The sequence below is a fragment of the Cuculus canorus genome, chromosome 7, assembly GCF_017976375.1.
Source record: "Cuculus canorus isolate bCucCan1 chromosome 7, bCucCan1.pri, whole genome shotgun sequence".
NCBI lineage: Eukaryota > Metazoa > Chordata > Aves > Cuculiformes > Cuculidae > Cuculus > Cuculus canorus.
In genome coordinates, this window is record NC_071407.1 from 21,946,117 (window position 1) to 21,973,378 (window position 27,262).

Below are 27,262 nucleotides of genomic sequence, written 5' to 3' on the forward strand. Positions count from 1 at the left end.
AGCTCTTCCCTGTTCCTTGAAGAAACCTCTTCTTTGTTCACAAGCGGTTCTTCCACCCATAACTTCTTGAAAGGGTTGACACCCAGCCGTAGGCTGCTGCTGTTCAGTCGTGACCTCTGTGAAGTTTCTGTCCCAGCACAAACGCTGACTGCTGTTGTTCCCCTCAGGGCAACGATATCATCGCTGCTGCCAAACGGATGGCGCTGCTCATGGCTGAGATGTCGCGCTTGGTGAGAGGAGGCAGCGGCAACAAGCGTGCCCTTATCCAGTGCGCAAAGGACATTGCGAAGGCATCAGATGAAGTCACTCGGCTGGCCAAGGAGGTGGCGAAGCAGTGTACGGACAAGCGCATCAGAACAAACCTCTTGCAGGTAATGAGCTGACTTGTTAGTGCCTCCAAGTCTTTCACCTCTGATCCTCTCTCGATATGAGTGAGCACAGAAGTGCTGGCAGGAAATCATATGTGTCTTTCCTCGGCTTGTACAGTTTTGGCATGTTCTGTGTCTGCTTTTAGGTCCCATGGTCATACACATTCTGTGAAGTTGGGATGTGTGTACAGGCCAACACAGTGGTGTCCAAAGAGGTTTGGAAAAATACTGTGCTGTGAGCTCTGCGCTGTCCTGAGCATTGCTTGGGGTTTCATCTCCTCATTCCCATGTCAAAAAATAGCAGGGGAAATACAGCACTTCTTAGTTTAGTGATCTTGGCCAAGTATCCGTAATCCCATTCAACTAAGTTGGCCCATGAGGAAAGGAAAAACATCGGCTCCATCCCAGAAATTACCAAAGCAAGTAAAATAAGATTCAAGTATCCTACCAATATTTGTCGGGAAGTTTAAAGGCTGTAGGATCCCTCCTGTGCTTATTCCTTATTGCATAATAAAACAAAAGCAAATTTATCTGAGAAAATAACAGTATGCACTGGCTCAGTTTTCAATGGGAAGTGTTTTTTATCCCTTTTCCTCAGGTCTGTGAGCGAATCCCAACCATCAGCACGCAACTCAAAATTCTTTCCACTGTCAAAGCTACCATGCTGGGCAGAACCAATATCAGTGATGAAGAGTCAGAACAGGTAAGAGGTGTAAAAATACACATTTAATCTCAGATGTGTTCTGGGAACCTGTCCTCAGCTGTTCAGTGAAGGTAATTTTAGTATAGCGCCTTGGTTTCTGGCCCAAAAGCTGCATTTCAGTAGAGGAAAGTCAGTCCTTCCCAAACCCAAAAGCTATCCTGGTTCAAATTTTTATCTGAACAACTTCTTGATCTTCCTGACTCAGCAGTAGAAAGGGAGCTGCAGGAAGAACTTGGGTCTACCAGTGCAGCAGGTTTGATGCTGGAGGAACAGCACCCCCTGGTGGATCCTACAGAAGGGATTTATTCTCCAGCGGCGGGATTTATTCTCCAGCGGCGGGATTTATTCTCCAGCGGCATCCTCAGTCCTTGCCTTGCAGCTCCCAAATCCATGTTTTCAGTGGAAATCCTGCAGGTTTGCCTTCTTAGAGAGATTATTCTGTGGTGGGATACTAAGCTTTTATTCAGATTTTGCACAAGTAGACAGTGGGAAATGGAGAAGTCTTGCTGTGAGTCAGGGTAGTGCTTGCTAGTTCCCAGGGGCTAGTTATTTCTTGTCTAGTTACTAGTCTAGGCTAGTTACCTTTTATAGTTAAGGTCACCATCAGCAGACTCGCTGCCTGCCCTGGCAGTCCCCATGTATAGCAGGTTTGGTGCTGCTGTCCCTAACAGGGTATTTTTACTAACACATTGGGAATTTTGCATTTTCTCAACAGGCAACTGAGATGCTGGTTCATAATGCACAGAACCTCATGCAGTCTGTGAAGGAAACCGTGAGAGAAGCTGAGGCAGCGTCCATTAAGATAAGAACAGATGCTGGATTCACTCTTCGCTGGGTCAGAAAGACCCCATGGTATCAGTAAATGCCACATAAGCATTGGGTTTTGTAACATAAAATGCCTTTCCTTGGAAACAGAAGAGCTGAACAGCAGAAGGTGCTGCACACATGAGCTCAAGATGAGCTTATGCAAATGCCCCATTCTAAGGGTATGGATTACAAGAGAATGCATTTCAAATATCTTTGGAGTGCACTTGATATCGAGCACCTCCATATTGCTTCCGACTGTAAACAGTTCTTATCCTTTATTTTTTCCTTTTGAAGATTCCCTTCATGAATCCTTTACTCCCAGAAGCACATTTCATTTATGCACTGCATAGCCCAGTAGTTTTCATGTGATGGTATAAAATGTGGACCTCACTGTAAGCTTGTGTTGAGTTTAGGACACTATTGGTTACCAGGCAGGTTTTAAAGGACAATCATTGATACAGAAATACTCCTCCACAGGATTTTAGCTGTCCCTAAACCATGCAGAAATTATGGAAAGTGGGGGGCTAATTAAAAGGGGGGGCAGAAGAACAGTTTTGAATTGATGATGAGAATTCCATGTCTGAAATTATATTTGGTTGGGGTTTTTTTTGCCTGGTAAGAACACTTCAACAAAACTGGAGCAGTCTGTGCCCCCTCCTCCCCGCTGGAGCTATTCCAGACCACTCGAACTGTACTGAAAGCGCTTTGCCATCAGTGTTAGTGGCACGCTGACCGTGTGAGCCTTACGGCTGGAGACCTTAAATCATGGAACACTCTCCTTGCTCAACTCAGTGATGTATTGAGCTGAAACTCCTGGTTCTCTCAGGCTACTGCATGTCCAGGAGCAGAACATGCCCCATGCTGGCACTTTCCTTCTGAAAGCTAGAGTTCATGTAATTATTATTATTTCCCTCTTTCCTCCACCTAATTTTATCCCAGGCACTCAAGGTGGAAATGAAAAGATAAAGGACATTGAATTTAAAAAGACCTTTTGCCCCACTGCCCGTTTCCCGCAATGCATAAGCAGTTTAAAACCTGAGTGCTGCAGGGACACAAAGCCCTTTCTAGGCAGCATGGCCAGCAGCAATTGGTGCTTCCTCATGCTGAACAAGCTGGGATGCTCTTACTGGTTTTGACATTTGGAGTTTGGGGGCTCAAAGTCTTTTTTTCAGGTTCTAGAAACAGCAAATTGAGCAAAGTGTTACAGTATCTTTAAAAAACCCAAACAAAACAATAATAAAACCCCACAAAATTCTCTCCTCTCTTGCTAAAGTAGACTTGGGATGCTTTTACTGTTCCGTGATCAAAGGTGCCTTCATAGATCCATACACACATCCATTTCATTACTCTGTAGTGTCCTTCGGCATTTGGCAGGAAGAATTGTAGTTTCAGAGTGAGTGTATGTTTGCAAGGAACACCTACTGTGCCCAGGTCTGTGCTGACCTCCCAATGCCCTCTGAGTGTGCCGAGAATGGTTGCACGCTCCAACCCCTTTGAACAGAAGTGCCCTTGGGGCAGAACTGCGCAGCTGGACTCCCCCCTCCATTGCACTGTTATCAAAAAGGGAAGTTAAACTGATTGTAACATGTCTGCCTCAAACTGACCTTAGCAAGAGAGAGCACACAGCCATCTAACTCTCTCCTCGTGTCTGGGTGTGATGAAATACGTGGTACTTGGGATCTTTCCATAGCGTTCCTTTCCTAGGATGGGAAGGGACAGGAAGGGGCGCCAGAGCCTTAACCCGAAAGTCTTGTGTTTTGTTGGTTTATACCAGATCTCTAACCTAATTGTAATGTAGTGATTTCTATTTAATAGTAAATAACACTGAATAGGCGGGGTTATTTTTAAGGGATTTTCTAAGTAGTCTTCCTGTATCCCCTTCCAGTGCCCCTCATGGCCCATCTTCCCCCAATTCAGGCTTCTCTCAGAGTTGTTTTTTTTTTTTTTGTATCACTGTTTAGTTGCTTGACTGATATTAATGCAATATTACTAATGCCTTTAATACGCAATCGTTTATGCCAAAGATCACTTTTTGTTGATTTGAGGAATGGTTGCAGGAACGTGATGACTCCTGGTTGCCTTTGCCGTTCTTCCAGAATGTTTGCTCTGAGTTCTGGAACTGTTTTGCAGCTGCTGAGACACTTGCCCACCATATGCAGTCACTGCTTTGTGAACACTATTGTTCTTCAGGCCTGAAGTGCAGCAGAAATTCAAATCAGACCGTGAATGTCACTGAGAAATGTTTTACCACTATAAAACTTTGTTTATAAACCAAAATATATTGTATAGTCTAATGTTTTCAGCCTTCCTTTGGTTCTGTTAAAACAATAAAAATGCATTTGTACAAATGTCTGCTGATGACTGTGGATACTACTGGAGCGGTGGCTGAGCAAACAGGTAAAGCAGGAATACAAAATCCAAGGAACAGTTGTTTCTGCATATTCTGAACAGAAAAAGGGCAAGCTTTCTCAGATAGGAGAAGGTGAAAACATGTTTCTGGTCTGTGTTTTGTGTCTGTAAAACTAGTAATTCAGAATTCACTGCAAGCTGTTTTCTAATGGGAGAAAAGAAGAGTTTTTCCCAAGGCCTGGTGCTCATCTGCTCCAGCAGCACCAAGCAAGGTTCTGGGAACTTGCACTGGGCTTTGCCGGGTCCTGTCAGTAAGGGAACAAGGGCCGGCCTGCTCTTGGGCAGTGCTTCAGTAATTGGAATTTTGTCTCATAAGCTGAATGCAAGGGCAGTTCGCGTGGAACCCCTGTCCTGTTCCTTTTGCTCCTTCTCAGCAAGAACCACTTCTGAATGCATTTTCTCTCTAAAGATGCCTACCAGCACATGCAGTGTTCTGCCTTCATGGAACCAAGGTTTATAAGTGCTGTAGGACCGAAAAGAGTCCCACAGTGGCAGAAGGCATCTGGGATTTAGTAATAAGAGGTAAAATTCATTTTTTGTACTCTTCACCCTGTTCTCCCCATACCTGAGAGGATGAGAACCTGAAACTGTTGCCTTTGTCAGTCCTCCAGCACTGGACACGTAGAGCAGGTGAGATCAGGAGATGGCAGTCCCAGTTCCTCCATAGTGCCACCCTCCAGTGCCTTCAGCTGTGCTGTTCACGCATGTGCTGGGGCTCTTTTCTTCAGCAGGGAGAATATGAGCAGAGTCCTTGCTTCTGTGATTCCATAGTTGAGTATCCTGTTTGGAGAAACGCCAGGAGTCGGCACGCCTACAGCAAAGGTTGAGCCTCACGAAAACACTATTTCCCTGAGGAAATCCATCTTCATGCCCAGGGTGGCTTTCTACCAGGTAGGTGTGATACTCATTGGCAGTGACTGCTGGTGGTGGGTTAGGTAGGCATCAAAGCTTTTCCAGGGAGGGTGGCTTTGTGCCTCCTCCCCTGGTGCTGCCCACGTTGGAAGCTGGCAAGGCCTGGTCCATAGCAGCCAAAGGTAAGGGCTAGCAGAGCACATCTTGGGTTTACAGAGATAACAAGTTTGTGCTGGCATATAAAGAAAAGTTCAGTCAGCTTTGCATTGTCACCCTTTTATCTTAGAAATGCCATAATCTAAACATTTGTTGTTCTCTACTGAAAGATAAAAAGGACACTTACCTGCGTTGTTCCTGAGTAAGCTTTCGACAGATGCAGTGATCACATTCAGTACAGACATAGCAAGCAGTCATTGCTCAATGGTATCGCAGTTCTCCTGCCTAAAAGCACTGTGAATAGTTTACAGTAGTGCAAATACTTCACAAGAGATGATCTGCAGTAGAGTTCCCTTTATTTCATAACATTAAAGCACACGACCATTAAATGCATGTGACAATTCTATTGTGCTATCTAGGAAGCTACGCTCCAATGTACACATGGCACAAATCTGCTGGCATCCACTCTGAACACGTGGAAATCAAAGCAAAGGCTTCACATAAAAAATAGATCTTACTCTCTGCAACTGTATTCATTAAAAAAATTATGACAAGGGTGAGACTGAATGGGAAGAAAGTGGATTACAGAGCACAATCACCTCCCGGATTCAATGCAGAATGTTGTTTATATCAGCTCATCTGCAGATGGCACAAATGAAAGCTGATTAAGGCAAATGCTTCTTAAGAAAGGCGATTTCTTGTAAACAATGAGGACGTTATTTTTTCTTCTCAGCAGCTCTTTCTCAGGAGTGACACTGGCTCGGTCCTCACCCCTGTGGGACCTGGGCCCTCTCACTGCTGCCCTGTTTCTGAAGGGATTCCGGGATGCTTTGTGGAACGCCAGCTTGCAGCTGGCTAGAACAGCCAAGCTTTCTCTGCAGGCACTGCAGCAGCAGTACGTGCTACAAGGCTCTTCCAGCAGCCTGTATGGCCTCCATCATGTGCTTGGCCTCTGGGCTTTGGTATCTGCCTGGCAGTGTAGTGTTTGTGACACGTTGTGATCACCTACATCAAACTATTCACCAGCACAACCATCCAGTAAAAAAAAGGGTGAAGGTGTATTAGAAAAAAAGTACCTCATTTTAAAGCCTTATTAAGAAAAACTAAGCTATGCTTTCATTTTAAGAGCTGCTGTGCACAAATGCTTTGATCCCAAACTAATCAGTGTCTATTAATTGGCACCTAATAAATAGCAACATAAGTCACTAAGCAGTCAAGTTTGGTTTTAGGGGCATTTCCTCTTGGAAGTACAGCGTCTTCTCATGTCCTGACCTGGAATTTTCCTGCTTTCGTAATATACTTGACCCCTTTAAAAGGCTTGTACTTTTCTCCATACATGTCCAGGCGATTCACTTTCAGTCCTGAAAGAGACAAAACCAAGCACAAAGTCAGAAGCAGAATGCTAGCACTTGGGGCAGGCTCTTTAAAGCCCTGCTGTCTGGAAGCATGCTCAGACTAGTTACGAGGCTGATTTTCTTCCCTGTCACAAGTCCACCTTGTTTGAACAGCAGCAGAGACCATTCCAGTCATCTACTTCTAACTGCCTTGGCAGGGCAACAGCTTTTTTTTTACTGTTCTGCTCAGTGAGAAGATAAAAAAACTCACTAGCTCCAGCACGGAAGAATAAGGGCGGCATTCTTCAAAATTAATGGAGTTTCTGACCCCTAGAAAGGGCTTTAAAGGTACAAGGCTAAAGCAAGTCAAGAGCAGCATGGTCAACTGTCATCCACCACTGTCCACTAGAAGGATCAACTTGCATATTTACACAAGTCAACAAAGAAAAATATCCATTCTTCCATCTCTTTCTCACAGTCTTTCTTGAGTAAAAACAATTGGGAACTCACAATTCCCAGCAAGGGAGTCTTCCAGCACAGGTGACTGTTAGGTTTGGGTAAATCAGCTTTTAGCTTTTTGGCTCAATCTGACTTCAGATCAGCATCTCCAATGAAATGATTAAGTTTCCTACTTTGTTCCTTCCTGCCACTCATTCCACCAGCACCTCATGTGACACCCATCCACTCACCTGAAATGGCAAGCTGTTGTATCTTGAATTGGATGTTTAAACTCGGATTCTCCTCTGGCTTGGGGGCCCCAGACTGCAGGTTCACGATGCCCTTCAGGTTTGGTAGCTTTTGAGGGGTGATTTTGCCAACATCCCACGATAACACCTTGTCAGGAAAGAGAACAGTAGCAGTAGCTTTCTAGAAAACCACCTGTGAGGTCAAGTTCATATCAAGCTTTTAGTTGGCACATTAGCATTCCTGCAGGAATGATGTAGTTTCTTTTGCCCTCTCAGTGTTCTTTAGGGGGTCTGTGCACTTAATGCACCACGTTCCCTTAGTACTGATGGTTGTTCCTGCTGTCAGACTGGGTCAGCTACACCCATGCAGCAAGGACAGTAACCAGCAAAGGCCACAGGAACTTAAGCATGAGAATGAGGACAGGAGACAAGGTACTTGGCAAAAGGAGACACTTAAGCCACAGCAACCTTCCTAAGGGTCACTACTTTCCCACTGCTCTCTTAATTGCTCTCAATCTTACACTTTAAAGAAGATACATGGAACGAAGTTGGCCCTTTACTCACCCAAAAGAGGGTTTTTTTTTTTGCTCTTATCATAAGCTAAAAACTGTTGATAAACACAGAAAAACCTCAGTTCTCTCTTCCACAAACTGCTGCAGTTCCAATCCACCCAGTTATCCCAGCTCCTGGTACAAACAGTATAATTAATTTCTGCAGAGAGGAAAGGAGACTTCTAGTATTTTTGTTGGTGTTTTTGTTTTTAAAAGATAAAGGTCTGTTTTTTTGAAACAAAACCTTACTTGGGCAGCTTTTACTTTCAGTTGAAATCAATTGCTGACAGACCTTCCAAGGACAGCAGAAAGCTCGGAGCAGGGTGTTAGAGCCATCAGAATGGTTTGGCTCAGACTGCATTCCAGCAAAATGGTTCCTGGGTAGTAAAAGCTTCAGAAGCTTTAGGAAATTTAGGTCTGAAACCTTAACTGGGAGAAAAGAAAGCAGGACTCCCAAGAGACAGTTTTTCAGACCTTTTGTCTTCTTTCCTTTGTGTCTTCAGGCAGATCTCTTGGAAGAGGTTTCACAACTCCTGCTCTGTTTTTCTGGCTACCCATTTTCAAGTCTACTGCATTTTTTCCAGATAAGTCTGTTTTAAAGAACATAGACTGCAAAATGCTGCTGCATCTGCTAGAGAAAAATAGTCAGGGAGCGAAGAAGCATGAGAAAAGAGAGGAAGGAAAGGGAGAGGGGAATGGAAGCTGATAAAATCAGAAATCACAGCTGGTGTGAATCCAAGTTTGAAAAAAACAATTTTAGAGAGAAGATTTTAATTCATACACATATACAGAAGGGTGAGTTTTTTGCTAAGTGTGCAATGCTGCTCCAGTGCTCTGCAATACGTACGACTTGTTCTAAAGTCATCTTAGATAAGTGAATAAATAAAAACTTAAGACTTACTTTAGTAACCGGGTCAAACATGTAGCTGCCTTGTGTAGCAGTGAGGTTCATATTGAGTACAGCCTTTGGCATGTGAACTGTCACAATAACTCCTTCTACTGTCTTCCCCATATTCTGTTTTGGTCCAATAGTAACATCAAATCTTCCTGAAGAGCTATTTTCCTTAAAACTGATCACGTGTTTCACGTAGACAGGAATTGCCACCAAGCTGAAAAGAGACAATAGTGCTTGAATGCATCCTGGCTATTACTCTGCTTGAGAAAATGAAGCTCGTTCTCATCAACAGTTCTTGTGTTTCTGGCAGACAATCAAGTCAGAACCAGTTTGTTTCAGAAGTAAGAAGTGATAGTCAGCTCTTCAACTTCACTGCTGAAGGAATTTTATTAGCAGAGAATTACAAGAAAAAATGTTTCCTTCCAAATATCTTTCCTAATCTCCCTTCCACCTGTTTGGTTTTTTGAAGTAATCTCACTGAGTAAATTCTCAGAACAGCCATCAATCAAATCAGACTTTGCAAATATCTGCAGTTCAGTCTTTTTTTGCTTTATTCTTTTTATGAAGATCAGAGTCCTCCATGTATACAGAGATCTGGCACAAAGCATCTCGCAGCAACAATGACTGCCAGGAATGAACAACCCTATATTCCTGTTGTGGGTGCTTTATCCCACAAATGAGAACTCAGAATCAGCAGCTCACTGGAAAACTTGTATTCTTGTTTTAGTGGGGACAGAACAACAGACAAAAAAACCCTCGAGAATGTGAGTTTTAACAACAAGGTAAACTGCCCCCTAACATGGAGAAATCTGCAGTTACTTGGATGGAAGCAGTGGATGGTGTCTCTGAGGAACCAGTGTGTCTGAACAGAAACGTACTTCTGTGAACTGACACGGTAGGAAATCAGTCTGAAATTCCCATCGGGAGGAATGAATGAAAGGACTCTCTCAGACTCCCAGCGTTTGAACCGAATGCAGGGATGGAAGCTGACATCATCCAGCAGCCGCGGGTTCTGTAAGGAGTGACAAAACATTAACTCAAGTATCAGCAAGTATCAGCAGTTTGAACCACCTACTGAACTCTACACAATTCCTACTTCTTACACTCTTAAGTATCATTCCTAGCCACTATCTGAGACACGTTGCCAAGCTAGATGGATTAGTGGTCTGACCTGGTACAGCGGTTCCTGTGAGCATAGTTTTATGTACAGACAAAAGCCATTCCCACTACTGAGCAATGCAGCAACTTCCACAACACAATGAAAATTTGGTGTGTTACTTTTCATATGTGTAACATAGAAGGGTAGCAACTGCGCTCTTAAAATTGTTAAACTCTGATCATTAAGAAAAATAAATCCCGAGCAATTAAAATTCCCAAATATATGCTTAATTTACCATGAAAGAAAGAGAGAGATCTGGCATTCCTGAGAGCTTAATACATGAATCAATAACACCTTGGATTTCTGCAAAGACTGTGGAACCTGCAGAGGGAAAGAACAAAAACATTTGACTTAACACTATTTTCAAGGGCCAAACAACATTGTGAAGCGCAGTGAGAGGGCACAAATGACATTTGCACAATGCTCAAGAAGAGGCCAAGAGAAAAGGTCATCCCAGCTACCTGTGGCCTGGGCAGCTCGCTAAAGCACACGAGGCAGAGCAAACGGCATGTGCCTGATTACACTTATGCCAGTGTGACACAGGACTTGTACTGGACGTGCTTGAACTAGCAAGTAAGATTTTCAGAATATACAAGCTCTGAATCTTAACACATTAAGTATGTGCCACAGAGCTCCAGATAACCTTGGCTTTCACAAGCACGGCTTGTTTAAGACTGCAAATATATATTCACCTTGGTGGTAAACTGATGTATAGCAAAAAGAAACAAAATCCTCTCAAACCCCAAAGCAGGAACCCCAAGCATCTTACCCAAGAAAGGCTCACTTCCTTAAATGCCTGTAAGGACAGAAAGCTACAAGCAGGACTCTGGACTAATTAGCCTACAAGCAAAGGTTATTTTATAAGATACATGGAAACTATTGCTGATCTAATCAAGTGGAAGGAGAAACTGTGGGTTAATGATTTGCCTGAAAAGAAGGGATCCTGATTGTGGTGAAAACAGTTAACCATATTTCTATGGAACAAGGTAACATCCCAATTCTAGGGGAGCAACCTCATCTATTTCTTAGTCCTGGTGAATGTTAGGAAGAAAGATTCTTGCATCGCTAGTCCCTGGGGGAACAGAGCAAAAATGGGAAACTATGACTGCTGCAGTGGATCCTCAGTAGGAAATGGAAACACTCAGTGAACATGGATCGGTCTTGAAATACATATGGAAATACAAACGCTCTTGACTGTAACTTCTCAGCCTAAGCCTGCATACTACTCTTGGGAATCCTCTTAAGCTAGGAGGGTAACATAGTGACATAGTTACTGTGACAGTGTTCTTGAAGTAGCCTAGGGCATATTCCTATTTTAAGATTAACTGAAGAAACACATTTGGTCATTTTAACTTGTGCATTTCTATTTAAGATATAGATTTATCTACATCAAACACATGCTAAAAAGTGGTGGGACTGTATTATCTCTAAACATCAGCAGGTAAATGTAAACACATTCAACAAACACAACCCAGCTGGCAAAGCATCTTACCTGATTTGTCTATAATTGCATCAATTTCTTCAACGACATCAAAATAGGCTTCATTGTTTGTGTATTTTACACCTGCTCTGCGCCAAGGGATGTTGGACAGTTGTCCAGTGGGAAGCGTGTCACCCACATTACTGCTGCCTTAAAAATGAAAAGGAACTTAAAATCAGTAATTAATTACAAGAGGAATGTTTCAACTGCCACAATTAAGAATCAAAGCAAGATATTTCCCCAGGAATGCAGACTGCAACCTGGACCCAAAAACATGTCATTCATTAAGTGATGAGTGCCCTTTAAGAATGTGTCCAGCTTTACGTTCCAGACTGTACTTTGCACAGCAAAATACAAGGCTTGTGTCAGCAGAAGGTTTGAGAGGGAGTAGATGTGGGGCTAGATCCTGCCATCACTACAATTCAAGGCATTACAGCTCCTTGTGAGGGCCTCAAGCACACTCTCCTCTTCTCCTAAGAGTTTTAGCTGGCTGCTTTCAGGACTGATTAACTGACTAGAGTTTTTATGAAGACAGACCTAAAAGAAGCCTTAGGGAGGGCTTCCACACCTTTGTTTGGGAGCCGTTTTAGGATGAGGCTCTTGCCCTTGATCCACATCTGAGCTACCCTGCAGCAACACCTGACCACAGGCTTAATCGGCCCTGGCCCAGAGACTCGACTTTCTAGTTCGGTGCATCTAGTCCACTAATGGCATAGGTGTTATGTCATAAGTGTAACTACCATCCAAAACCACACTGAAAAAAACAAACCAAAAACCAAAACAAACTACAATCCAAAACCCAGGAACTGAAACTGATAACACTTATACTCAAACTGCCCCAAAGAGCAGTTCCTCTGTCTGGCCCTGCAGGCCCCCTTCTCTAAATCAACGCACAGGCGAGCATCTGATACTGTCTCTGACCCCATGGGACAGTCCATGCATACCTCACCAGCCAGACCACCAGATTTACCAGCTCAGCTGACAAACATTTGGCTCTGTTGGTGCAAGACATACGTTCTACAAGAGCAGAAAACTGTCCTGAGCCTGATGGATACTGATGGAGGTACAGGCAGGAGGAGGCTGGGTAGAGGCTATTTGTTTCTCTTCATGCTATCTGTTCCTAACCAGCAGATATTTATTAGATACCAGTTACACACCTTTCTATACTGAATTTCTTATCAAAGCATAACCTTCTCGAATGTTACTCAGTTATTCAAGGCTTGGGGCAACCTCTGTACCAATCCCAGAGCTGCTGACTCCAGTACGTGCTGTCTGTGCTGGGAAATGCTATTCCTGAGGGACTCCAGCAGCTCTGGCTGGACCAGGCAGCACCCGTGGGGATATCGAAGGAGCCAGTATAAACTACAAACAATGAGGAACACACCTATTAATTCTGAGAAGTAGCAGGACAACGGCCTCACCTTAGAGATACAAATCCACACGATATTATTTTTTAGCTATGAAGCATGGTGGGATTTTGTTTACAAGTAGCCAGTCACCTCTTAAAGTCACTTATTTTCATACCTGTGATGGAGTTGACAACAGAGCGCAAAATTGTGGGCGGCTTAATCAGCTCCTTCAAGATGTTAGATTCTGTCGCTAGCGGAAAGCCATTGTCTAACATTTCTTCTAGAAGTTCATACACAATAACTACATTGTCCTTAATTGCAGTCTCGGAACACTCGCCAAAGTAATCCTAAGAAATCAGAGATTACAAAGGAGAGGATTTTTATTCCTGTTAAGATGCTTTGCAAAAATTTGTTTGGTTTTTTGGCTCACAGAAACTCTTCAATACATCAGGGAATCTTAGTGCCTAAACTGACCAGCTACTTCTACATTCTGACAGCATCATATGTTAAGGTTACATTTATCACCTAAGTAGAAAAAAAGACAGCATGAGCAATGAAGTTAATATAATCTGGTTCACTAGTATCTACGTTCCAAAGGTTCTCCCACTTGTGAACACTAACACATCTCCAGTTAGAAGACTTCTGTAAAATAAGGAGACTTAAAATAAGGAGACTATCTTTTGGCATGCTCAGTCTTCACAGAAGTTCCTTTATTTACAGCATCTATGGAACAGGTTGACTCACACTTCACATCTCTTTCCTCCTAGAGTATTTCATGACTGTATGCTCCTTGTTCATGTCTATAACATGAGCAGTACAAAAGCTTACAGAAAAGACAGCATTTACAAAGTGGGATTTGGCTTTTAGTGCATATGCACTGGTGTCCATGAATTGAGCGATTACACAAAATATACCTTCTCTGCCGTTTTATTCTGTAAGCGAGTGCTTGACTTAAAAATTGCCTTTGCAAAGTCACTGACTGAGGGTTTACTACTTGGCTTTAAAAGAAATTTATAGGAAAATTCCCCTGAAATTATTTCAATTTTAAAATTATTTATTCGTGACAGACCTGGAAAGTATCTGCTACACGGTGTAGAAATTCAATTACAAAGAGTGGCGGCACTTCTGTCTGTATGACAGACACAAAGAAGATTTTATCCCGGTAGATGCTGATGAGGTAGTGATGTGGTGTTGAAATGACAGGAGGCACATTCTCAACATCGACTGCCTTCTCCTGAGCTTCAAAAAAATAATCGCACACAGACTGGCTCACAACACTCTTCCAGTGCTTCTCCAAGAATATATCACCAGAACAGTTTATAAGGAACAGGCTGTGGATCATTTTCTGTTGGAGACACATGCAAAGAAGAAACAAGTTAAAATAAACAAGAGGATGTGAGGATGGACATTATTTTTATTCCCAGGCCCCCTTTCTTATGTTGGTTAGTCCTACACATGTGAATTTAAGACAAAGATCTGCTTTGCTGTTTTTCTTTAATCATCTTCCCTGGGGCCATGCCAGGTCTTGGACACTTCCTGCTAAGAGCACATTGGCTTTGGTGGCCGGCACAAAGAGACCAGAGACTAAGAGTCAGAATAGGGACAAAAAAACCTCACTACACCAATACAGTATAGAAGAGGAATTTCTTTTGAAAATTGTGATTGCCAATTTGCTTAAGAGTTGGGAAGGAAACAAAACTACAAAATATTATTGCGTGTTTCTACTTCACCTTTCCCGGACCAAATTAATCTCAAATTTTTGCTTAAGAAAACAGACAATTTTAATACTGTGAGCACAGCACTCTTATAAAGAAGCCTTGGCACAATTGCTTTAATCCAGTTTAACTAAACACATTCTAAATTTAGCCAGCACTGAACATTAAACCCTTCCAAAATCTCCTGGATAGTCACATAATAGTGGCAAGCATAATCAACCACTGAATGTCAGTATTGTTCTGCACCAAAGCAGCCTGAACATACGAAGGTGATCAGCTACAAAGCTCAGAACAGTTCTCTGTACATTTTAATATGGATACAATACCATATCTGTCAACAAATACAACCTCCAGTTCCTGGTAAATGCATAAGAGCTGCACAGGAGAGCTCCCGTATGAGCAGCACCGGTGAGACCCCATTTCCAGAGGACTCGACCTACAGCCCAATGTGGAGAAGCCGTGCTAGGCTGCAGGCAACGCTCTGACACAGCACATCAGGAAAGGGCAATAGAGGGTTTTTAAGCCCAGGCAGCTGTCCCACTGTTAATGTTCATACAGATTGTATCCATTAGAAATAACTGCGTTTGTCAGGACACACTTTTCACAGCAGAGCAGTGCAGCAGGCCAACACAATCACTACCTAAACCCAGCACATTCATTCTACTGCTCCATGGCACAAGCCCTGCCCTGCTGGTCCATGGGCAGCTCAGTCTGGAGCTTGACCATAGTGCTGGCTGTGGTAAAGCAGCTCTTACAGCACCGGGGGCATCAGTCTGCTATACACATGGCTAAGTCATTTGATTTGATTTATCCCACGCACTGTCAGACATTTAGCATCAACCAATTAATGATTGAGTTTCATGTTCGGTATTCTACAACTGGTACTAGTACAAACATATCTTATGTAAGCTATTATTTAACCAAAATCACTTACAGTGCTCTCAATACTGAAGACTTCCCTGCTACTCTACACATTGAGTGCCAGATTTCATTCCAGACATGTAGACATGTTCATTTCTCAGTACCCCACCCTCTTCTGCCTTAGCAGATACACAAAAAAAAAAAAATTTAAAAATGCTGAACATAAGAAATCAATTTAGCAAAAGTAAGATTCCTCACACTAGTAGGTCAGAGCTCTGCAAACCAGGAAGTGAGGAATTCATCACTGACCTCTGCAATGCCCTTTAGAGCCAGCAATAATCACTGAAAACAGCTCAAAACGGGACCATCCCTGGGAAAGGATTCCAAAGCTTCCCTGTTCCCTGCACTTGGCATAGCTGCTATGAAGAGGGAGGAAGGATTAGTGGGGGTGGACAGCCTCAGTATCTGTTACATGTTTGTGGAAATGAACTTCTAGTGACAGCGAATGGAAAGCAACCAAATGTTACAGTAATCTGAAGAAACAAATAAGCAGTTCTATTTCGGTTGCAAAGCCAGTATTTTTGTCACAACCAGCTGGTCGGTAGTTTAGCTTTTTCCTGTCAATTCAAGATGTGTCACAGATGTGGCAAAACCAGACAACCTTTGCTTCCCACCTCTGCAACCCCATTCACTAGCTCCTAAAACAGGAAAACTAAAGCACAAAAAGCCATATTAAATACTGCAATGACATTTCCAAGACAGCCAACACGGCAGCTCTGAACACAGCTATAACCGGCTGGGCCAATCCTGACACCACAGTACATGTTGTGAGTCACACTAATAGAAGTCTCAGATCTTAGGAAAATGTGAATGTTTTGTAATGTCATAGTTTTTGCAAAGCTCCTATCATTGTGTGCGTATCTTAACACTGCTGCTCAAGTGTAGTTAATCTTTTTGCTTGTAAGATGCCCACAGCTTATCCGCAGATAGAAGGGAAACCATTTTGGCACCTTCTTAACCTCGTATCCCTGTTTATCAGGCAAAACTTGACAATCAAACCAACTCTAACCTAACACCATGAAGCACTTGTGTCTGTCTAGACTGCTCAGATGCATATTTTACCAGCAAGATCATCCCTATTAAAGACTAAACGCTTTGCTTCCCAGATGCTCAGTATGCATTTATTTATCTCATTGAAAAACACTGTAACTTTCTGGAATAGTTATTGGAGGGAAATAGTCCTTTGAGAATACCTTGAAGTTGTCTTAAATGACTGGTATCCATAACAAATTTTCCAGCTTCCTCCATGCTTTTACCAGTGACAATCCCAGCCTGCGTAAGGGTTTGTGAAGTGTTTCATCTGCTGACTGATGAGCTTTGCAATAATACACGTGCATGGTGCGTCTGCTCAGTTTATTTGCAGTATAAATCTTCTAATTGCTGGCAAGATAGTTCTATCCCTTGCCAACAGAACAATATTAGATCCTGAATAACTGAACATGTGATCCTGAATAACTGCAGTTCCCTTTGGGACCTGCAAGAATAGCAAGCTTCTCTGTAAAAGCTGAAGCAAAGCACAAGTTTCTTGGGAAACACTCCCCCCCCCCCCAAAGCAATTAAAAATTAATTGCTAAAACTACATCTTTACATTAAGATAGAACATTTCTAGCGCAATTTACATCAGAATCAGCTGCTTTAGTACTACTAAGGGACCACTTAAAAAACCTCAACCTCTGAAAGCAGTGGTGGGTAGATAGAAAGGACCAAATGGACACAGGAAAGGTGAATATCTTGTCATGCATCTACTGGCAACTGACTGATAATTAAGCTCATATTCCACACCATAGATAACACTGAATGGCCAAAGCACAAGGATTTGATCAAAGAATACAAAAGCCTCATCTCAGTAGCTCTTTGGGAAGCTGTTTTCCATTGCATATCCCAATACACTGCTCCAGTAAGTCTTATGGGCTGGAGCGACAGCTTCATGCTGCTCTTTTTCACAGGCTCTATTTTAAGAGGCCCTCAAGATTCCAGAAAGGACAAGCACGGTGCCAAAGGGCCATGCACTACTGAAATACTAGCTCAGAGCCAACAAGTATCACCGGACCCCTGCTGTACATGACAGCTCTTACTGTGTGTACACTCCACCACAACTAGGCCAAACACTGACAGCAGAAAGAAGGCACAGAACGATTTTAATCTCCCACCTCTTCCATAAGAAAGCAAAGCAGCACTCTTTAAATCTTCCCTCCTATAGGAATAAAATCAGGCTCCCTGATACTAAATCTTAGAGAATCTTCTTAGAAGTTTCAGCTAAAAAGCAGCTTCTCATGCATTACTAAAAAAAAATTCACTTACTTTCTGTGTACTAAGTTTTGAAAGCTCTATGGGAAGCTGCAAGTTGGGGAGAAATAAAAGGGAAATAACAGGAACTTAATATTTTACAAAGGTTTAATGTGGTTTGTTCTCGTTATTGCAGCTATTGCTGCCACTTGTCACCTACTGTTCAGACCTCTCCGCCTCAAGGACTTCAATTTCTCCTTCATGAATCCAAGGTTTCAATGCAAGATTCTTAACGCAGAACAGCTTGTAAGGAGCGCTTTGCTTGAAGGAGTAATTGTGACTTAGCTGATGCACGGATACTTTGCGCAATAGGGAATTTCATTTCTGGACAAGGACAGCAAAATCCAGCACTAGAGGGCTAGAGTGGTCTCTGTTTAACATGTCATCTGCAAGGAATGTTCAGGTGCATGCACGCAGATGGGAAAGAATCTACTTGTCCCATATTTTTATTTTTCAAACCCAGGTCTGCTTGTGCTTTTGAGTTAGCACACAACACACCACAGATTAAACCCCAGACATTCACAGTGAAATACCATTCAGATGGGTTTTCTTTAACTAAAAGAGAAGCTCTGTACAGTTCAAACATGCCAGGAACTGCCAGCTGAATCATTCTCATGGCTGGAATAGTCAGTTCTTTTGTAAAACACGACTTCCATCATTTTACCTCCTACATGAGTAGTTTAATCTGCTTGTGCTTGTCTTGCAAAACAGCTTTTCCTCTCCCGTACCCGCAGTCTGCCTTCTATGAGCATGGATTTTCATTACCCCAGTATCATTTTTGTTGATACAACAGCTACATTTAGTGGTGGAGCTGTTCCTCCAGTCTGACCAACACCTAATGGGTACAAACCATTCACCACACCGAACAGTAAGAGCATTGCTACTTCAAAGCAGGTTAGCACTGAAACAAAGGAAAAGACACAATAACTTCCACTGAATTTCCCTGTTGGGTACCAAACAGGGCAGAAGTGATGTGCAATACACAGGGGTGGAGATAATTTCCAGTGTGTATTATGCTAATCTACACTGGCGGGGCCCCACACTAATCGAGCCAGTAATGCATGGCCAGAACTGCCATGTTTGCTGCTGAAGAAAGATGCCAGGGATGCAGGGGCCCACCCTTGCAAGACCCCCAACCCTCCTGAGCCCCCAGCTCTCCTAAGCCCTTGTCCTCTGAGGCCCACCAGCTCTCCTGAGCCCCGAGCTCTTCTGAGCCCCTTTATCCGTGATCCCCGCAACCCTCCTGAGCCCCTGTGTCCCCCGAGCCCTCCTGTCCTCGAGCCCCCGCAGCTCTCCTGATCCACCCAACCCTCCTGAGCCCCTCTGTCCCCTGAGCGCCCCCAGCTCTCCTGAGCCCCCAATCCTCCTGAGCCCGTCCTTAAGCCCCCCCAACACTCCTGAGCTCACAAGCCTCTGAGCCCTGTCCCCAAGCCTCCCCAGTTCTCCTGAGCCCATAAGCCTCCTGAGCCCCCCAACCTCCCCAGCTCTCCTCAGCCCCCGAAGTTCCTCAGCCCTCCAGTCCCCTTGAACCCCCCAAGCTCTTCCCAGCCCCTCAAGAGCCCCTCAAGCCCCCCAGCACCCCTATCGGAGCCCCCCAGCCGCCCTGACCCCCCCTTTTTTCCCCGAGACCCTCCCCCGCCATCCTGAGTCCCTCAAGCCCCTCCCAACCCCCTCAGAGCCACCTCAGCCCCTCCGCCCTCCTCAGCCCCCGAGCTCCTTCCCAGTCCCACCCCCCCGGCAGCCCCCAGGGCGTTTCTTCCCTACGCGGAAACCATTCCACACCCAAGCGACCGGCGCAGCCCCAGGAGAGCCGGGCGGGCTCTGCCCCCGCACCGGCGGGACCCCCGGTGCCCTCGCGCCGGCCCGGCCCCCCGCGCCCCCCACCTACCTCGCGGCGCGGGGCAGCGGCCAAGATGGCGGCGGCGCCCGGCGGGCGCGAGGCGGGGCGCCCTCTGGCGGCGCCGGCAACGGCCAATGGGCCGGACCAGCGTCCCCCCGCCCAGCGCCCCCGCCCAGCACCGCCCCCTGGCGGCCGCGGCGGCCAATGCACCGCACGGAGCACCCACCCCCCCGCCCAGCGCCCCCCATCCATTGCCCACCGCCCCCCGGAAGAGGCACTGATACCGAAAATGGCGGCAAATCATAGCATCATAGAATCACCAGGGTGGAAAAGACTTCCTGGATCATCGAATCCAACCATTCCTATCTGCCACTAAACCATGTCCCTGAGCACCTCGTCTACTCGTCTTTTAAATACTTCCAGGGATGGTGACTCCACCCCCTCCCTGGGCAGCCTCTGCCAGTGCCCGATGACTCTTTCTGTGAAAACTTTTTTCCAGAATTTTTTTCCAGCCTGACCCTCCCCTGGTGGAGCTTGAGGCCATTTCCCCTTGTCCCATCCCCTGTCACTTGGGAGATGACACCAGCACCCTCCTCTCTACAACCTCCTTTCAGGTAGCTGTAGAGAGCAATAAGGTCTCCCCTCAGCCTCCTCCAGGTTAAACACCCCCAGATCTCTCAGCGGCTCCTCATAAGACTTGTTCTCCAGCCCCCTCACCAGCTTCATTGCTCTTCTCTGGACACGCTCCAGAGCCTTAACATCCTTCTTGTGGTGAGTGGCCCAGAACTGAACACAGTACTCAAGGTGCGGTCTCACCAGTGCTGAGTACAGAGGGAGAATAACCTCCCTGGACCTGCTGGTCACACCGTTTCTGATACAAGCCAAGATGCCATTGGCCTTCTTGGCAACCTGGACACATTGCTGGCTCGTGTTCGGTCAGCTGTCAACCAACACTCCCAGGTCCTTCTCCTCCAGGTGGCTTTCTAGACAGACTTCCTCCAGTCTGTAGCACTGCACAGAGTTGTTGTGCCCCAAGTGCAGGACCCGACACTTGGCCTTGTTGAACCTCATGCCATTAGTCTCAGCCCATCAGTCCAGCCTGTCCAGATCCCTTTGCAGAGACTCTTTACCCTCCAGCAGATCAACACTTCCTCCCAGCTTAGTGTCATCTGCAAACTTTCTAAGGGTGCATTCAATGCCTTCATGCTCTTTTAAGAGTCAGTTTGGAGTTTTAGCAAGCAAGCAGGCCTGTGCTACACAGTGCAGTGATCTCCATCGATCGTGTGCAGCTAGGCAAGAACTGGGACAGAGTGGATTCCCTGCTCACACACATGTATAAATGGGCTCCCTTGGCCTGGACAGGCGGCCAAGAATGCCAGTAGCATCCTGGCTTGGATCAGCCATGGTGTGGCCAGCAGGAGCCGGGAAGGGATTGTGACCCTGTACTCAGCACTGGTGAAGCTTCACCTGGAACCCTAGGTTCGGTTTTGGGCCCTTCATTACAAGAAAGACATTGAGGTCCTGGAGTATGTCCAGAGAAGAGCAATAAAGCCGGTGAAGGGTCTGGAGAACCAGGAGCAGCTGAGGCCCCTGGGGCTGTTTAGAGAAGAGGAGGCTGAGGGGAAGACCTTATCTCTGTCTACAACTGCCTGAAAGCAGGTTGCAGGGAGGTGGGTGTTGGTGTCTTCTCCCAAGTGACAGGTGATAGGATGAGAGGGAAGGGCCTCAAGTGGCTCCAGGGGAGGTTCAGATTGGACATTAGGAAGAATTTCTTCACTGAAATGGTCTCAGGCACTGGCAGAGGCTGCCAAGGGAGGTGGTTGAGTCACCATCCCTGGAGGTATTTAAAAGACAGGTAGGTAAGGTGCTTAGGGATATGATGTAGTAGTTGGCACTTGAATGATTGGACTTGATCTCAAAGGTGTTTTCCAACCTAGGGATTTTATGATTTTATGATTCTCCTAGAAGTTTTATGGATATTCTATTACTTTCCAAGGACTCATTTAAATACTATTATGAACTTCACAACAGCCAAAGCTCTTGCTAATTTGGAGCTGGTTCCAGCTCTGCCTGAGACAGGGAAAGGCTGCAAACTAGAAGATACATCTGTTCAGCACAGATCATACCGAACACAAGACATTATCATCTCCAAAGAATGAACAATGTCTGGGAAAACAGTTTGAAAAAAACCCAAACTCAAACCATGCTCTCAGAGGGACACTCTCTCTAATAGTAAAAAAAATAAAATTATTTTGATGAAACTTTAGTCTAGCTTACATAAATACTCCAATTTTTGTAATAGTAACTACTACTTGTAACATCACCGTTCCCCTCACCCACATCTCCTACTTCCCTTCTCTCACCCCTCCATAACCTCCCCTTTCCATGCTTCCATCTCCTTTGCCTTTGCCCTTCCCTCTCCCCCTTCCTTCCCTTGCCCATTCTCCTCCTTCTCCCCCTCCTTCTTCCCTCCCCCGCCTCCCCCCCCGCCCCTCCCTCCCCCGTGGCCCCGCCCCGGTGGCGGTGCCGGCGCCCGTTCGGGGCGGGGCGATGGGGCGGGGCGATGGGGCGGGGCGGGCGGCGCGGGGCAGCGCTCGGGGCGCAGCGCGAAGATGGCAGCGGGGGAGCCGCAAGCCAAGAAGCTGAAGCTAGAGCAGAAGCCGCTGAGGTAAAGGCGCGGCTCCCCTCCGGCTCGGAGCCCGCGACGGAGGCTGCCGGGCGGAGCGGGGGACGGTGCGGGGGCTCCGGGCGGGACCGCGCCGCCTGCCCCGGGGCACGTGCAGCCGCCGCGGCCGCCCCCGACCCGTCCCTGTCCCCATCCACATCTCCGTTCCCGTTCCAGCCTTCTCCCAATCCCTATTCCCGTCCCCTATCCCTATCCTGACCCCCATCCCTGTTCCTGTCTCTCATCCCAATTCCCTACCCGTGTTCCCCGTCCCCCATCTCTGTCCCCATCCGCGTCTCTGTCCCCCGTCCCCGTTGCTGCCCCCTGTCCGCTGCTCCCATTCCTATTCTGTCTCTGTCTCAATCCCCATTCCTGTCCCCTATCCTCATCCCAATCCCCATCCCCATCCCCATCCCCATCCCTATCACCGTTGCTGTCCCCCGTCCCAATTCCCTATCCCTGTTCCCCAACTCCATCCATGTCCCCCATCCCCTTTGCTGTCCCCTCTCCCAGTTCCCTATCCATGTCCCCTGTTACCATACCCATTCCTTCTCTGTCTCGATCCCCATCCCCTATCTCTATCCAGTTCCCTATCCCATCCCCTATTTCCATCCCTATCCCAATCCCTAGCTCTGTCACCTATCGCTATTATCCTGACCCCCGTCCCTGTTGCTGTCTCCCATCCCAATTCCCTATCCCTGTTCCCTGTTCCCCATCCCTGTACCCATCTGCGTCCTAGTCCCCATCCCCATCCCCATCCCCAGATGTGTCCTGTCCCCCATCCCTATAACTGTCGCTATCCCCGTCCCACTGCACTGTTGCTGCCATGCACTGGTACCTGTGCCCAGGAGCGTGGAGCCCTTGCTCTGCTCTGGGGCCAGGATTGGGAAGTGCAGAGGCATCTGAACCCCAGGATCCTCTGGGGACGGATGAAGCAACCCATTTAAATGTTATCAGATGTCACAGCAGAGAAACGTGAGGTTTTTGTGCAGGAATCACGATCGCCATGAGCACCCAGAGCGGTGCAGCAGCCCTTCGGTTGGTGCAGTTTCTGATTTGTTTTCTCAGGATTATTCACATGAACGTAACTGTAAGATAGCGGATCTCCTTCTGAGTATTCACTGTGTGAAGAGGATTAATGACATGAGGCTTGAAAGGCTTCAAAATCTGTTGAAGCAAGTCCAGAGGAGTCCACAGAGATGGTCTGAGGGCTGAAGCACCTCCCATATGAGGACAGGCTGAGACAGTTGGGGTTGTTTAGCCTGGAGAAGGCTCTGGGTAGACCCTAGAGCAGCTTCCAGTACTGAAAGGGGCTCCAGGAAAGCTGGGCAGGGGGTCTTTATCAGAGACTGCAGGGGTAGGATGAGGGGGAATGGTTTTAAGCTGAAAGAGGGGAGACTGAGATGAAATCTTAGGAAGAAATGTTTTCCTGTGAGGGTGGAGAGGCACTGGCCTAGGTTGCCAGAGAAGTTGTGGCTGCCCCATCCCTGAAGGTGTTCAAGGCCAAGTTGGATGGGGCTTGGAGCAACCTGATCCAGCGGAAGGTGTCCCTGCCCATGGCAGGAAGGTGGAACTGGATGGGCTTTGAGGTTCCTTCCAATCCAAACCATTGGCTGATTCTATGAAAATTACCTTGGCAATAACTAATAACTTGCTCAAATATAGCATAGAAGAGATGAACATTAGTACCAGAATGAGAACAGTCACTTTTGGTACTGATGTCTTTACGGAAAGAACTAATCCTATTAAAATTGTCAAAGTCAGAGTACTTGCTCCTTTGGCAGCTGGGTGACTTTTCATGTCTAATTATAGTTGACAAGCTCAGCTGCAGAGAGTAGAAGAGGAAAAATGTAACTGAGCTCTGAAAGCAAATAAATGGCAGGTGGCAGTGTAAGGTTGTAATTAGAAAAGAACAGTTATTCCCATGGGCCGTAAAGCTAAAGGAGGCAAGAAATGGAATTGCAGTGTTTCTGTTTATAAAGCTTGTTAAAGGAAAGTGTGTTTTACCTGCTTCAACAAAAATTGAAAAATTTGAGGACGTTATTGAAGTACTGAGTTAAAAACGTAAAGGATGTTTAGAATGGAATGAAAGGCCACAGTGATGTGCTCTGATACCAACTGATTAAACTGAAAATAATACTTCTATGAGGCACGATGGATAAAACATGGGGCACATTGTTTGAACCTGTGTACTCTAATTCTGTTTGAAGTTATTTTAATATATAGTGTGAACTGGACTCCAGTTGTTTCATAACAGGAGAAATGCTGTAATCAGCTGGTGATCGAGTGAAGTTAATGTGTGTTGTGGGCCACAGGCTGGACTTGTGGAGTGGCTGTGGTGGTTGGACTGTGTTTGGCAGACCTCTGTGCTCGTTGGGATGGAGGGGCGTGAATGCGTTTGGCTAAGCGCTTCTCTGAGACTTTGTCCTGTGTTGAAAGCTAGTACAGAAAATACCAGAATGGTAGGGATTCCTTGACTTCGTTGTATTTGTAACCAGGTGTAGTTGCAGCAAAGCACTGCTCTGTTTGCTCAGGAGCAATAGAAACAGCCTATAGATTAGAAAAGAAGTGAACATTTAATTGAAAATTCTGGGAGATGTTAACTTCATGTTTGTTATATCAAAAATTAGAGAATTCCTTGATCTCAACATTTAGGGCTGAGACGCTCCAGCCCTGTTAGAGGACCATGTCTAATGGACTTGACAAGGATGTGCTTGTACCTTATGTATTATCCTATGAACCTGAATCTTTCCTGTGGCTACCACAAAAACTATTTTAATGTAAAAATGACATCAAAAAGTTAAATTACACTCTGTAGTATAAGCTGCAGTGTGTCAACAATAACAAACCTTTCCCTCCCTGTTATTTTTTTTATCATTTTCTGTTTCAAAGCAGCATCAGGAGGGTTTCATTCATACTTTTTTTAAGTCTCTTCTGATCCTTGCAGGCCAAGGCAAACAGATATTGCTCTCTCTCATGAGGTAGGCAAAGCTGACTGGCTTCAGCTGAAGTTGTTTGAAAGCAATATTGGATGGGCAGCTTCTGCCATCCAGTGAGCAGGACACAAAGCCCAAGACCCAAACCAATGTTTCCAGCTTGACAATGTGTTGTGCTGACATTAATCTGCAGGGTGGCAGGCTTTGCATTGTCGATATTGATGAGTGCAAATCCTTGCTAACACCAGCGGGCTTTAGACAGGGCCATTAATGTCTGCCGTGTTGTTTCAGGCTTCTGACCGCGTCTCTACTGTGTGAAATAAAATATCATTGTGTGTGTAAACTGTGCTGTTTGAACAGAAAATAGGCTTGCAAAACTGCAAACGGCTTGTCACCGATTGTAGTGTCAACTTACTAGAACCATCATGAGGCGTTACTTCAAAGGAGAATTGCTAAGGATTTATGTCTTTATGTTTGGTTTGGTTTTGTCTTGGAAGTCTGAAAACTGCAGTCAGGCTTCTGTTACAGACTGGTCCAGTTACGAAAGAGTTTGGACTTTCTCTGTGTAAATGTTTGCACTTATACATACGTGTCTGTATAAAAATATGCTTGCGTGCAGAAAAAATCTGAACAACCTTGTGAAATCCTGGGCTGTGAGGTCTCCTCTACTGTGCTGGGGCCTTCTGGCCGTCCTGCAGCTGTGGGATTGATGGAATAGTCCTGATGTGAATGTTGGGACAATGTCAGTATTGATTTGACAAACACTTTGTACCAAAAGTACAAAATAAAATATTCAGCTGCTTCTGTAACTATTAGACATCTCCTCTTCAGAATAAATTATCCAACACCCTGTGGGTATCAAAAGTAGCCCTTTGTCATTGCTGTGACAATGGATTTTGGACAGCTCGCTACTGGGGATTGTAAAAAACATTGCTAATTTCATGCATTTTTAATTTTCTTAATAAGTTGGCTTTTAATTTAGCTTACTCCTTCATCAGCTCTCTACAAATGAAAGAAGATTCTGAATATTTTAAATTAGCTGTGACAAAGCTTTCAGTCAGAATTTGGTAAATCATTTTTCTTCCTCTTTTATTATCTCTGCCTTTTTTTTTCTCTTCAGTTTCACCTTTCTCCACATTTGTATTCATTTCAGTTTTTGTCTCTGTGGCTTAAACTTTTCTCACTTTCCAGTTTTTCATACCTGCACATAGGGGTAGCTTTTTCCATGCCAGTACTCTTAACGGTCTCTCAGTACAAAGTCAAATCTGAGGCTCTAAAACCTCACTGTGTTTGCTCCCAGAAGGATAAAACCAATGGACTTTACCTTCAGGTTGGTACTTAAACCCCTACAGAAAGCATACAAACAAGTAGTTCTGAAGGTGCTGGCAACAGGCTTTGCTAATTTTTCTTTGTTTAGGACATAGCGGCAGCAACCTTCCCTTCAAAGATGTGTTAACAGAAATATGTCTAAAACCAAAGTGACTTGCAATATGCAAAATCTCTTGCTCTTACAGTTTGCACTCTCGATTCCATTGTTTGGATATGTAACTCAAATTCCTGTTCAGATTGACCCATGTCTTCACCTGGCCTTTGGTGTAATCCCGTGGGATTCCTCACAATGTATCCTGTTTCCACAGTTTTATGTTCTTGTTGGAGAAGCTTGTCATGGTGTTCGCATCCTTTTAATTAGAATCATGGAATCATAGAATGGTTTGGATTGGAAGTGATCTTAAAGCCCACCCAGTTCCACCTTCCTGCCATGGGTGGGGATACCTTCCACTGGATCGGGTTGCTCCAAGCCCCATCCAACCTGGCCTTGAACACCTCCAGGCATCTCTGGGCAACCAGGGCCTCCCCACCCTCAAAGGAAAACATTTCTTCCTAATTAAAGTGTGTAACCCGAGGAAAGAGGAGGTCATGGAAGGCCCTTTCTGCTCTGGACTGTGAGCATGGCTGGTGTCTCTTGCTCCTTTGTTCCTGCTGTTACCTGCAGCCCATCTGGCAGAGCAGTCCCCCTGACAACAGTGATTGTTGGACGTAAGAGGCTTTACTCATCTCCTGCAGAAAAGTGTGCTCTTGCTGTGTGCGCTGCCTCCCTGCAGTGGGGACAGGAGCAGTCATGTCCCCAGAGCTGCTTGGTCCCCAGTGGG

At 45.4% G+C, this 27,262-nt stretch overlaps 3 protein-coding genes across 7 annotated transcripts in view; 2 read left to right on the plus strand and 1 right to left on the minus strand.

The window, feature by feature from the left end:
* Positions 1-4,329, plus strand: part of VCL (vinculin) — a 52,734-nt gene extending 48,405 nt beyond the window's left edge. The window contains exons 20-22 of one of the 4 annotated variants that reach the window (XM_054070909.1): positions 168-371; positions 967-1,071; positions 1,787-4,329. In XM_054070909.1, the coding sequence (XP_053926884.1) occupies positions 168-371; positions 967-1,071; positions 1,787-1,933 (456 nt within the window). In that variant the 3' untranslated portion in view covers positions 1,934-4,329. The remainder of the gene's footprint in view (positions 1-167; positions 372-966; positions 1,072-1,786) is intronic. The other 3 variants (XM_009570738.2, XM_054070910.1, XM_009570739.2) reach the window with 3 other exon arrangements.
* Positions 4,330-4,866: 537 nt separating this feature from the next.
* AP3M1 (adaptor related protein complex 3 subunit mu 1) lies at positions 4,867-19,675 on the minus strand. 2 transcript variants are annotated; one of them, XM_054070912.1, is made up of 9 exons: positions 19,560-19,675; positions 13,819-14,094; positions 12,925-13,096; positions 11,413-11,550; positions 10,156-10,241; positions 9,640-9,773; positions 8,768-8,975; positions 7,319-7,463; positions 4,867-6,656 (listed from the first exon to the last, which is right to left on the minus strand). In XM_054070912.1, exons 2-9 carry the CDS (start codon positions 14,089-14,091, stop codon positions 6,556-6,558), a joined length of 1,257 nt encoding a protein of 418 aa, XP_053926887.1. In that variant the 5' UTR covers positions 14,092-14,094; positions 19,560-19,675; the 3' UTR covers positions 4,867-6,555. The 2 variants fall into 2 exon arrangements, with proteins under 2 accessions (XP_053926887.1, XP_053926886.1); XM_054070911.1 differs by lacking the exon at positions 19,560-19,675 and adding an exon at positions 18,336-18,572.
* Positions 19,676-22,076: 2,401 nt separating this feature from the next.
* ADK (adenosine kinase) overlaps positions 22,077-27,262 on the plus strand; it is a 239,114-nt gene continuing 233,928 nt past the window's right edge. The window contains exon 1 of the mRNA XM_054071726.1: positions 22,077-22,179. Within this exon, the coding sequence (XP_053927701.1) occupies positions 22,124-22,179 (56 nt within the window). The 5' untranslated portion in view covers positions 22,077-22,123. The remainder of the gene's footprint in view (positions 22,180-27,262) is intronic.